Genomic DNA, 13488 nt, shown 5'->3' with positions numbered 1-13488 from the left:
TGTTTCTACTTCCATTTTTAGATCCCGGACAGTTTTGTTTAATTCCTTCACCTGTTTGGTTGTGTTTTCTTGCATTTCTTTAAGGGCTTCTACCTGTTTACCTGTGTTCTCCTCAAATTCTTTGGGAGTGTTGTTTATGTCCTTTTTAAAGTCCTCCATCATCCTCATGAGAAGTGATTTTAATTCTGAGTCCTACTTTTCTGGTGTAATGTGGTGTTCAGGACTTGCTATGATGGGAGAACTGGGTTCTGGTGATGCCAAGTAACTTTGGTTTCTGTTGTTTACATTCTTTTTTTTCCGTTTTTTATTAGATATTTTAATTACACTTCAGATGCCATTCCCTTTTCCCATTCCCCCACCTTAGAAAACCCCTATCACATGCCCCCTTTTCCTTTTTGCACTTATACATTTTTAAAAAAACGTTAATCAAAGGCTTTATAAGTTTGTTAATGCTCAATAAGAGGTATAACACACTACCCAACCTAGATATATCAGCTATCTTTGACTGGGGGAGATACGTGAACACCTGCCTCCCTGTCTCCCATCTCTTTCTCTCTCTCATCACCTAGCTTCTCCTCTCCTTTTTCTCCTCCTCTCCTTACTCCTTCTCTTCCTCTCAGTACTCCTCCCACCTTAGCTCTCCTACATATCATCCTTCCTGTTAAAATAAAACCTTTCTCTCAAAATACAATTAGAGCATAATTATGCCAATTTGTACCAGTGAGGTACAAGATAGTCCTAATACCCAGTCCATCATTTTGTTGACTAACCAGCACCTCTGTCATCTATCCTAACTAAAACACTTAGTTCTGAACCTGGCTTTTTCCTTGGCTTTAGAATGAATGTCAGCTGAAGACCATCCACTCAAATATTTTCTCTCAAGGTAAATAGCCAGGATTGTCTATGAGGCTATAAGTTTTCAACCCCATCAGAAATCCAGAATGACCGAGTTAACTATAACTGTGGGAAGCACAAAGCATAGCTTCTAAGACTTAGCCAATTTATAGACACCTCTGAACACCTGGACACTCCCTCTACTACAGAACCTTGGAGCATCTGTTCTTCTGCCTTCTGGCCCAGGATCATCTGACAGACCTTAGTGCTGCAGGACTCTTAAGGGCTGATTACTCTGTCTAGGCAGATATAATCAGTCGACTATTCTGCAAGTGTGTCCTTTTCTGGACAGTAACTTGTCTGTAGATGGAAAGAAGCAATTCTTGTCTAGTGGCTGTCTTACCACAACTGGAGTAACTCCAAAGATGCTTAATTTCTTCTTAGAATTCAATACAGGAAGCTGTCAGGAGCAAACAGGTCTCTAATCAAAATGAACATTAATACAGAAAAGTTTGTCACGTCAATTCTGTGGACTTCTGACGTTTTGCAAACCAACTATCCATGTAAGGTAATCTTGACTGTTGTCTGTTAACTCCACTCAGCTATTTCTAAATAAAAACTCTAAATAAAAAGCTATTTCTAAATAAAAAAAATAATAAAGAAAACACTCTAACAATAAACTCCAAGCCATGAATTTGCTATAGTCCCTTAACTCACAGGCTAACCATCTCAAATCAGTTAAACAATTTAAAGAAGGACTGGGTCTAAGCCTTGTATTCCTAAATGTGTTATACTGGTACAATGCCTATGACAGTAACAATATGCATCTTACTTTTATATCAATAAGAAGCTCGTACCAATGAAAACCTTAAGATTTGTAATCAAAATAAATTGGTTCCATTTAAGAATTTATATCTTCATCTTGATAGTAATTGTACAGATTTCTACTAAAAGGTTATGGATATGCAATAAATCCTAGCTAATCCTCTCTATTCCCACAAAACCACTACTTTTCCCTAGAAAGACAGCCTAACATTTACCACCTTAGTCCCCAAGCCCAGGGAATAGGGATGCTGACTCTTCATTAGCTTCTTCAAGCTGATTATGGGCGTTGAGATATTAGAAGAGGAGTGGGGGGAAGAGTAAATTGATAAGCCTCTGATGCTGTGTCTTCACTGCATCCAGATGGAATTCCAGGACCTCAGAGGTTTCAGCAGGTCTGCCCAGCTTGCTTCATGAGTAGATACTCCAAGGCTGATCATTCTGCAATATACAATTCTCAAAACAAATTTTAGTATCAAGATAATTTTTTTAAGAGCAGTGATATTTTATTAAGGAAGTTGGTTCTAACTGCTTTTCTCCCCCCCCCCCTTTTACTGGATATAATATTTACATTTCAAATTTTATCCCCTTACCGAATTCCTCCCACCACCCAGGAACCCCTTATCCCATCCCTTCTCCTCCTGCTTCTATGAGGGTGTGCACCCTCCTACACCCCACTCCCCCTCCCCACTCTCAGATTCCCCACACACACACACTCAGTGTTCAGCCTTCATGGGACCAAAGATTTTCTTTCCCACCTATGCCCAACAAGGCCATCTTCCCCTACATATACAGCTGGAGTCATGTGTTTCTCCATATGTGCTCCTAGGCTGGTGGTCTTTCTCCATTTGGTTAGCTCTAGTGCTACCTGCACTCACTGGTTCTGACTGGAGCCTGCCTTTTCAGTTATCTTGGTTGTGTCAGAATTCCTTGGGATCTGGATGTCTCTGTGATCCTGAGCTCCAGTTGTTCTGGGTACAATGGCTCCTCTAGGATGCCTCAGGATATGGTGTCCCCTGCTATGAGGACAGTGGCCTCTCTAGGATGTCTGCAGCTCTGAGGGCAGTGGCCCGCTCTAGGATGCCTCTGGACACAGTTTCCACAGGGGAGCAGATAAGCTGGGTGTAGGCTCCAGTCACCAGGATCTGGGCGAGGGCACTTTGTTTTTTCTAATGCTAATTACCAGAACTTTCTGCCTGCAGAATCACTGTAAGTATTATTGACACATTTTGGATGAATTCTTTTAATGGTTTTATTCTTATAATAATCAGATACACCCATGGCCTACCTAGAAAGAAAGAAGACAAAAGAAACATCTTGGGTAGTTTTCTGAAAGGATCATAATGATCAAGACTTTAGTGGAAGCAACTGCCATTGGTAAATAAATAAAATAAACATGTCTGGATGAAGCTAGTCTCTGCAGATTTGTAAATATAACTTTTATTTTCATGAAATTAATTGTTATCTCTGAGGTATTCTGTGTCTGTTAGCGAATGCTTATTTCTGGAACTTTCTAAACTCATTACAATCTATTCCATTTCTAGAATGTTTATAGCATTTGAGACTTAATGCTGAATAAGCTCACCCTCTCTACCTCTTTTTGAGCTCTGGCTTGCTGGTTCAACTTGGCTATTGTGGCTCAAACTTTTCTCCAAGCTGATTGTTTCAATCTGACTTCTCTCAGTTTCTGACTGGATTTGCTCTGCTTACTGTAGTAGTAACTTTGGCAATATGTTCTAATCTTTTGGCCCCTTTTCAAGTTCTGGTTCTGTCTTTACCTGTGTCTAGCTTGTTCTCTCTGCAACCTGTCTCTATACAACTATCGTAGTAAAACTCACTGCATGCCTTGCCCCCAGACTTTATGCCCTGTTCCCTTAAGTTGCTGTCAGATGCCATCTAGGACAAGCAAGTAAGATATCTGGAGACATCCCACAGTTTTGGGTGGCTGCAATGGGTGCACTCTGAGAGGCAAAGACCCCAGAGATTTTGACTCAGATATTGCTTCTCTTTCCTCTCACTTTTACATAGCTTAATGATTTTCTGGACATTTACCCACTCTATTGGGTTGATTTCCTGCAGAATCAATATGAAAGTGTACTTTCGTGTAGTGAAGCTGTTTAGTTGAATTGACCATTTCCTAATTGCTGATCATCATTTTATAGAGCTGCTAAATTGATATAAAAATTCTCAAGTATCCTATAGAATAAGAATAAGTTGCAAATAGAACTCTATATATCTTTATGTGTTATGCACTAGGGGAAAAAACAGGATTGGAAGAAATTAATGATCAGTGAAAAAACATTTTACTACATTTGATCCAAGAAATAGGCCACAGGTGTTCACTTTGGAATAGAAGGCTATATGAAACTGCTACTTTGAACTTATAATGAACTCACACAATGAAACCCTGCTTTGAACTTAGAATCTCATTTGTGCTGTAATTCCCTCTTGTTTAACATTGTATGTTTCAGGTAATTTTTTTCTTAAATAGAAGATTTTTTTTTTTAAACTAAAACAGCTATAAAATATTGGAAGCAAAAATAAGGGTGTGGAATCACCTTTTTCTACTTCTCCCAATATGTGTTTGTCTGTCTGTGTCCCTTACTAAGACTTTCTTCTGTTCCTTATTTCTCTCTCTCTCTCTCTCTCTCTCTCTCTCTCTCTCTCTCTCTCTCTCTCTCTCTCTCTCTCTCTCTCTTTCTTCCTTCTTTCTCTCTTTCTTCCTGGCTCAGGAAGTATTAACAAACTTTGAACCTCTCGCCTAGCTAGCAAGAGGCCCCTGAATCAATGACTAATGAGTTCAATAACTAAGTTTCTTTTCTTAATCCCCTCCTGCTATCAACAGGAGTCAATTGCAAGAAGTCATCAGCTTTTGGCCTAGGATGATCAAAACCAAGTTAATTGCCAAAAGCCATCAGCTTCTACATCCAGGTAGAGAGATAAGTAGTCATCAGTTTCTCAGCCCCAGAACAGTAAGAAAGTGTTAATGGCCAGAGGCCTTCAGCCTTTGTCCTTCATCTGTCCCTGTGTTTCACCTCAGTACCTGAGTGTAGAAGCTAGGACCCCAGTCGATTGCATCTCTTCATAAGTACTCTTATGAAAGCTGGGTATCCTATCTCTGACTGATTCTGTCAAATCTTTCTCTGATTTGTCCTTCCATTGCCTGCTTCTTAAGTAGGAGTTACTTTCAAAGATTGTTGATTCATTCTGCAAATTAACTGTATCTTCTTTATTTGGAATTATGGATATATTCTAGAGCTGAGCCATACCACAACTGGAAACAGATTTTTTTTCAGTAAATAACATTATCTCAGGGATCATAGAGTGATTAAATATCCCATAACAGGTATTTCTGTATTTGAATTTTAAATCTATATGCACATTTATATCCTTATTGTTGGAATTGTTCACCACGAACATCTCTGTGGTTTGATTAAAAAAAGGTAATACATAGTAAGGCAGAACATCATGGGCTTCACAAGACCTGATAAGTTTTCACCAATGTAAAACACTTGGTACATCAACTGCGCCAAGGCAGGGCTCATGTTCAGTAGTAGTTGGGCAGCACAAGAAGGGAATCCACAGTATATAAATATTTGGTTGTAGTTTGGTGGGTTTTGTTTTGCTTTGTTTATATTTTTGTGCTTTTGTATTTTGTTTTCTAAGAGTTGGATGATTTGTCATGTTTTGTGATTTCAGTTTGTTTTTTGAGAAGAAACTTTAATTTGGGTCTGTTGAGGGAGAGAAGACCTGGACAGACATAAGGGAGGAGAGAGACATGATATATGTAAATTTTAAAATTGTAAAAATTGTATTAAATATAAAGGAGGAGAAAGAAAAAGAGGAGAGAGAGAGAGAGAGAGAGAGAGAGAGAGAGAGAGAGAGAGAGAGAGAGAAACAGACACCTTGGCTTCACATTCTCTAAAAGAATGGTAAAAAGATGGTAGTTTGTGGTTGTCACAGTATACAGATGTCCTGCTAAAAGTTACCATCTGGATGCTAATATTGAATGTCATGTGTTGACTGCATTCTCTCCTCTCATGTCCCCTACACAGACTCCTGTATCTGTTTGCAGTCAAAGTTGTCCACTTGGATTTAGGAAAACACCTGTTGAAGGGAAACCATTCTGTTGTTTTGATTGTCTCCTATGTCCAGATGGAGAGATTGCAAATGAAACAGGTATTTATAAAATGATTCTCAATGTGAAAATTTCTAGAAATGTTTCTAATGTGGAAATTTCTAGAAATGGTTCTGAATGTTGAAATTTCTAGAAATGGTTCTGAATGTGGCCACTTATAAAAATGAGTCTGAATGTGGAAATGAGGCACACACAGGGTAAGGCTGAGTAACATGGCACCTGAAGACACAGTTATATTTATTTATCCAAGTCCTAATACTTTAAAACATGTTCTTGTGAGGTATAAGTGGCAAAGGTTTTAATCCCAACTCTCAGTATGTGGATTTCTGAGTTCGAGGCCAGCCTGATCTACAGAGTGAGTTCCAGGACAGCCAGGGCTGCACAGAGAAACCCTGTCTTGAATAACTAACCAAAAACAAACAAAAATCTTGATTTCAACCCAGACATTTTTGTTACTGGTGTTTGTTTATCTGATTGTTTTATTTGATATGCTGTTGTATTGGTCTGAAACTCCTGGGCTCTGGCAATCCTCCAGGCTCAGCCTCCTGGGCAACTAAGACCACAGGAATGTGCTTCTGCATCTGTCATTGCTTTGTCTTCTACACATCTGCATTGAGTTCAAGTTTCTTTTCTTTGTATTCCTGCTTTTCACTAATGGTTCATTTCCAGCTGTAGCAGTATTAATGAGTAAAGTTAGTGCTCTCTGTATACCAAAACAGTTAGTGCTCACTGTGTACCCTAAACTATGAGATGCATTATAAAATGTGACCTTATTTCATGCTACAATAAATACTAATAATAATCAACATTTTATTCACCAGGAAATTAAATTTCTGAGAAACTCTATAAATTGGTATGATCATACAAGCTAGAGAAAGCTGAGACAAAATTCAGACTTTTCAAGTGAGAGGAACTGCTAAAAACTTTGTATCAGAGTGACATTGATGGCAGATACAGCACTCTTTTTCTGGAACCCAGAGACCACTTTCTTAAGTGAATAGTAGAATATCCATAAGTATTTGTTTATGACTAAATAAGCATATCCTGTATGATTTAAAAGTTTTCTTTGTAATTACTTTGATTCTTGTGGGAGCTTTCATTGTGTGTTCCCTGGTACTGCAAGCTAGCATGAGACCACTGTACAACTAAACACTGAGAGATCCCAGAGGATGAGTGATATGCAGGGTATGAGTGATGTTTGTGTCTGTGAATGATGTATGGGGCTCTGACTGATGTGCAGGGATGTCTTGCCCACTGTCCTTTTACTTCCCTGCTGTCACTTCTTCCTTAAAATGATTCTAATTTTTAAGCCTCCCCAGAGTTCAGCAGCAATGCTTCCTTCCAGTTTCTTTTGTATCCTTACTTCATATAAACATCTATTTCAAAGTAGATATCATGTCATGACCATCTTTTTTCCCAAATGAAATTGTTACTTACCAAAGTCTATGTAAAATGACTTCTTTGCCTTTTTAGTAGCAAGGTAATGGTAGGCCAGACTAATTACTTCCTGAGTCCTGGGCTTACAGACAAGCACTGCCAAGTCCTTATACTTGTTTTTTAAAAATTAATTTTGTATTGGATCTTTGTGAATTTCACATCATACACCCTCATCCCACTCATCTTTCCATCCATCCTTCATGTATGTTACTACATGGCAGTCAAGTGATTTTCACTCTGCCATGTTCATGCTCTTGGGGCTGGGCTCAGTTGTGTCCCACACCACACCACCAGGTTCAACTCTATTGTGTTGCTCACTGGTAGAACATGGCTCTTTCTCTAGAGTGCTGCAGCTGGTCAAGAGCAAAATGGAGGATTTTCTCATCTACCCATTGCAGAGACAAAAGGTAGGGCTAAGTCTCCCATGGTGGGGTGCATGACTCCCCTTTTACCCAACAGGTGTGCAGGGCCCACAATCCTGAGTAATGAGTCACTCCAGAGGGTGGATTCAGCTCTCTTGCTTTCATGTCCTCTGAGCCAGCTCTCCCACCATATCCAGGTAAGGGATGGGGCCATCATTGCACAGCCCTCAGACATCAGCATATCCCTAAGTGGCAAGGCAGATGATGGACATCAACCTGGCCTTGATAATAGACTCCTGCTTCATCAGGGTCACATAACTGGACATGGCCTTCAGTGGCATTACAGGCCAGGACCCAATCAGAGTCCCAGGTGGCGACACCTTTTCCTGGTGGCTGTTTCTAATTACCCTCGAGGCTCCAGTTCTGCCTGAATTCCTTGTGCCCACAGCTATTTTTGCCTTTGTTTTCCATTTCTTCACCACCTAATTGTTCCTCTTTGTGGTGCGCTGGGTCTCTGAGTGTCTGAGGTTGTCTCAGGAGTATTCTCAGGAGCTATTTCCTGCTCATGCTTTATAGTGCCAGGCAAACATTATCTCTGGCAAGGTCTGCCCTTCCTCCCCAGCCCTGCACAGTGCTTGTTTCATGGTCATCTCATGGTCGACAGGCTAGCTCCTTGTCCAGGCCCATGGGCACTGGTCTCTTGGTCTTCCACCTCATCTGGACTGTAGCCTTCAGTCCCAGAAATAGTTCTCCTAGTAACTGGCTTACTCCAGGTCCTGGGAGCCATTGAGGCCTCTGTGGCACTGGACTGGTTGTCTCTTAACCTCTCTTCTTTTGAATATGCAGTTGTTTGTTCTTCTTTATTCTTTTTCTTTCCTTTGCTTTCCTTTCCTTCTTTTACCTTTCTTTCCTTTTCCTTTATTTTGTTTTATTTTGAGACAAGGCCTCACTGTAAAATCTTTCTGGCCTGCCCAGGAATGTGGTATGTAGACCAGGTTGTTGGAAATGCTCCTGAGTGTTTGGCTACTAATCATAAGTTGGAACTCTGAAGGTAGCCTTTGCCTGTCTCCTCTCTGCCACCTACTGATACAGATGTGACACAGCAGGTACACCTGAAACACTTGTAAGTGCAGGCTTTGCTCATAGTATGATAAATTTCAAATACCACCATTTTCTTAAAGAAATAATACTCTGATAGATTAAAAAGACAAGAAAATATGTCTTCCTTATACTCCCTAGGAATAGCATCTCTTTAAAGTGCCTTTAGTTTACCTAACATTGCTTTGGGAATCTTTTCCTTTTTACGCCAAAACAGTATTTTCTGAGCCATCAACAGAAGGGTTGATGTTTCCAAGAATATGTGACTGAATCTCTTTTTCTTCATAGTCTAGCATCTAGCAAATATTGATGTGCATTATCCCTGAACTTCAGTACTTACAAATTCATAATCTGGAACAATAATTTTTGTGCTCTGCCTTAAAACATTAAATTTTGAAAAAGCAGTTTGAAAGTATGCATGTTTATATTTACTGAAAATCAGGATTTTAGTTGGGTGATATAATCCCAGTTTACTAAATGAGTCTGAGAAAAATATTTTTTATCATCATCATGCATTTAACTCATTTTTGTGCTGGGAATAGAACCTGAAGCCTTATATATGCTAGGCATGAGCTGTAGACTCAGCTGTTTCCACAGATCATGCAATAATCACCAGAAAAATGTTTCATTTCATAGACTAAATTCAATCCGGATCACCATATACTTTTTCAAATAGATTCACTACTGGTTCTAGACCCACTGACATTTCAGTGGCTGCTAATACTCCACTGTATTCCTTGTAGAACACTGCATGTATTCTCCTGTAGGAGTCAAACAGTTTTATTCCAGTGTATCATATTTCTTCAAACCGCCAATGTCTACCTACTTATATCAAATGAAATGTTCTTCAAAATTAAAGAGGACAATGAGCAGAGTTGATAGCCAAGCATGTAGATTTTGGGTCATGATCATGAAGAAACCATTATTCCTGAAAACAACCTTTCTATACCAAGGGAAAATCCTGGTTTCAATTTCCCTTTGGGAACTTAAGTCTAAGTTACTTTGCAGTGGTAGCTGGCCTGCCTCTCTCAGTTCCCCTTGAGGCCAGAAACTGCAGCCTCTGGCTTTTAGCACCTCATAGTAAAACAGCTGGTGATTAAATAAAGCAGCCTTTGTTTTTATCTCTCCAGGAACTTGGAGGCTGGGACTCCCAGCCTGCTAGGGAAAATCTCAGGAAGAAAAAGGGACATTCTTCAAAGGGATTTTAATCTTTAGTTCTAAGTTCTTCTTTTAATATTCTCTCTTCCAAAAATTCTCTCTCCAAAATTTTCTTCTAAATTTCTAAGTTCCCTTCTAATTACTAAGTTACTCTACTCTGCTGTCCTTTTCCTTCCTGTCTTACTCTCCCCTCCTGCTTTGATGTAATCATGGCCTACAAAGTATCCATTCTTAGTTTGTTGCGGTTTCTAGGGGAATCAAAAATAGGGGAATCACATGGTTTTTCCAATCATGTCCTTTTTTTAAAGTTCTCTAAAAGTACAAATATAAATTCCAATCATAAATGGAATGAGAAGTTTATAACAGAGAGTGTTTACATGTGTATCCATTAAAATGCAGCATATATTACCTGTCACTAGTACTACAGGTTCATTGACATTTAAAATCCATAATTTTTGTGACTAAGTTATTATTGAAGTTTTATATAAATAAACCCAGTAGTATTTTATTTTCTGTCCTTGCACTTACACTAAATCATTAGTTCCGTTTTCATGACCTTTGATTTATTGTTTTACAACCTTTTGGAATGTGTTCTAAGTTGCAGATGCCTGCTTTGTATCTCAGAATCAATTTACTGGTGACAGTTGAAGACTGGTAGAGTTCTCATTTCAGTTTTAATATCAGAGAGGACTTAATAGCAGTCATGTTATAGCGGACTTAATAATTATGTGTATAAATTTAGTGATCCTTACAGATTCAGCATTAAGAAATATAAATCATCTATTTGTCTATATAAAAAAAGTACAAGAGTATAGATATTTGTTGATTTCTAGAAAGCTTCCCAAAATTGCTAATACCTGATCTGCATAAAGCTCCCCCAAATTTCTGTTTTTCTTCCTCCCTTTCTCTGTCTCCCTCTCTGTCTCTTTCTCTATGTATGTATGTATGTATGTATGTATGTATGTATGTATGTGTGTATGTATGTCTAATAACAGAAAAATCATATTAGTAGCAGGAATCTTTCCTCATTCCTTCAGTTTTGCCTAAAAGGGTTTCTTTGTTAGGATTTTACTGCTTTGAACAGATACCATGACCAAGGCAAATTTTATAAAGGACAACATTTAATTGGGGCTGGCTTACAGGTTCAGAGGTTCAGTCCAGTATCATCAAGGTAGAAACATGGCAGCATCAAGGCAGGCTTAGTTCAGGAGGAGATGAGGGTTCTACGTCTTCATCTGAAGGCTGCTAGTGGAAACCTGACTTCCAAGCAGCTAGGGTTCAGGTCTTAGAGCCTAAGCCCACAGTGATACACCTACTCCAACAAGGCCACACCTCTGTATAGTGCCATTCTCTGGGCCAAGCATATTGAAACCATGACAAAGGGCAAATCTATGTTGACTTTACAGTCCATGAAAAAAACCACCTTAGAAGGTCACCTGCTAGATTTTAGCTTCTCCTAGATGCCTCCCAGATGGCACCTTTCATAATAACAACCAAAAGCCTGCAGGGACAGGAGCACTAAGGATCATTGTGGTAGAGAAGATAGAAAGGTCATAAGAGCCAGAGAGGGAACATCTTTAGGGAAACAGAATTTGTCCAGCATGACAGGATCCTTAAGCACACAAACTCACAAAGGCATGCACCAGATCAAACCAGATAAAGGAAGATCAAGCCAGACAAAATCAAAGCATGGATGGAGGTCAGGATCACAAGCTCCCACCCCTATTTAGAAGCTATTGGCAGTTGATAGCTGTTGGAGATAGACAGGTTTGTTTGTTTGTTTGTTTTCATATATGTGATCCCAATAGGCTGCCCATGTTATAGTAAATGGCCCTATAGTGATATGCATACAGGCAGGATTAAATAAAGTCAGTGGGCTAAAATAAAAAAAAAAAGAGCAACTAAAGTTGGGAGAAAAGAGGGAAAGAGACAAGGAGTGGCAGGGGGAATATATTGGTGGTAGATTTGATCAAAATACATGATATGTATGTATGATGCTCTCAAGTAACAAAAATTTTAATAAACAAAGAAAACAAAAAGAAAAATAGAAAAAGGTTCAAAATGAACTTTCTCATTCATTCATAAATAATCAAATACAATTTTCATATTGTCTGATTTCCCCTCAACATCATTTCTACATTTTTGATTCTCCCATATTGTTCAGATCTGCTCATTTAGGAATATATTATGAATACAGTATATCTGTATTTTTCTCTCATGTAAAATTTAATTTATTCATCTACTGTTTTCCAATATTATGTCTTAGTGAATATAACCAGGTATTTTCTTTAGAATTCAACAACTGTTCTGCACAAGATATATGTCCCATAGCTTTATCTGGAGAGTGACTGGTGGAATGTAATAAACCAATCTGCCTCCCTTTCAGATAAAGATCAATGCATCAAGTGTCCTGAAGATCAGTATCCAAATAAGCAGAGGAATCAGTGTATCCCTAAAATTAAGGCATTTTTGTCCCATGAAGATACTCTGGGAGCTGTTTTGGCTTCTGTGGCCATTACTTTGTCTGCCTTTTCAGCCATGATTTTAGGATTATTTATCCACTATCGGGACACACCCATTGTCAGAGCAAATAACAGAAATCTCAGTTATCTCCTCCTAGTTTCTTTAATGCTCTGTTTCTTTTGCTCATTAATATTCATTGGCCAACCTAGCACAGTCACTTGTGTCTTGAGACAAGTGATTTTTGGGGTTGTATTTTCTGTTGCCATTTCTGCTATCTTGGCAAAGACCTTCATTGTGGTTGTGGCCTTCAAAGCCATCAAACCAGGAAGCACCTTACGAATGTGGATGGTGACCCGACTCTCAAATGCTATAGTCTGCTGTGGTTCCATCATTCAAGTGTGCATCTGCACAGTCTGGCTGGGAACATATCCTCCTTTCCCTGATGTTGACATGCAGTCAGAGTTTGGGCAAATCATCCTATTGTGTAATGAGGGGTCCACCCTTGCTTTCTACTGTGTTCTGGGGTACTTGGGCTTTCTGTCCAGTTTGAGCTTGCTTATTGCTTTTCTGGTGAGAAGGCTACCTGATACCTTCAATGAGGCAAAAACTATCACATTCAGCATGCTGGTTTTCTGCAGTGTGTGGATTTTTTTTGTACCTGCTTACCTGAGCTCCAAAGGCAAAACCATGGTGGCCGTGGAAATTCTCTCAATTCTGGCCTCCAGTGCTGGCTTACTGGGCTGTATATTTCTTCCCAAATGCTATGTGATCCTACTGAGATCAGGTGGCCATTCTAGAAAGAAGTTCTTCAAATGACTTGTTTAAGACAAAGGAATTCATTGTGATTTGTGTGAAATGAACCATGTAGGAATATTCAAAAGAGTGGTGTGTAGTCAATGTGTTTTACTAAATAATGGCAATTGCAGTGGAACCAACTAGACACAGTAAATCAAGCTACCACAAATTAGGTAGTTGCCACCTACAGGTAAATTTTGGTGTGTCTAGTAGATGTTTTTTAAAACCCAGTTTTAACTTTGTTTTTAAGATAATATGAGAGGACTGGAAAAGATTAAGTTTAAGAATGAGTACATCATTAGTCTGGAAATAAAGTAACAGATGTTTACAAATGTGCTTCCTCTTTGTTAGTCATATGCAGGGCAACATTTTGTATTCCAT

General features: G+C 39.0%; 1 protein-coding gene and 1 pseudogene across 1 annotated transcript in view; one reads left to right on the top strand and one right to left on the bottom strand.

The window, feature by feature from the left end:
• LOC117715363 (vomeronasal type-2 receptor 26-like) overlaps positions 1-13128 on the top strand; it is a 38849-nt gene extending 25721 nt beyond the window's left edge. Inside the window, exons 5-6 of the mRNA XM_034512141.2 lie at positions 5712-5835; positions 12236-13128. Of these exons, the coding sequence (XP_034368032.1) occupies positions 5712-5835; positions 12236-13128 (1017 nt within the window). The remainder of the gene's footprint in view (positions 1-5711; positions 5836-12235) is intronic.
• LOC117715870 (small nucleolar RNA SNORA17) lies at positions 8608-8727 on the bottom strand (annotated as a pseudogene).
• Positions 13129-13488: the final 360 nt, after the last annotated feature.

The sequence above is a fragment of the Arvicanthis niloticus genome, chromosome 9 (assembly GCF_011762505.2).
Source record: "Arvicanthis niloticus isolate mArvNil1 chromosome 9, mArvNil1.pat.X, whole genome shotgun sequence".
NCBI lineage: Eukaryota > Metazoa > Chordata > Mammalia > Rodentia > Muridae > Arvicanthis > Arvicanthis niloticus.
Note: the sequence above shows the minus strand (reverse complement) of the source record. Positions and strands in the feature narration are given on the sequence as shown.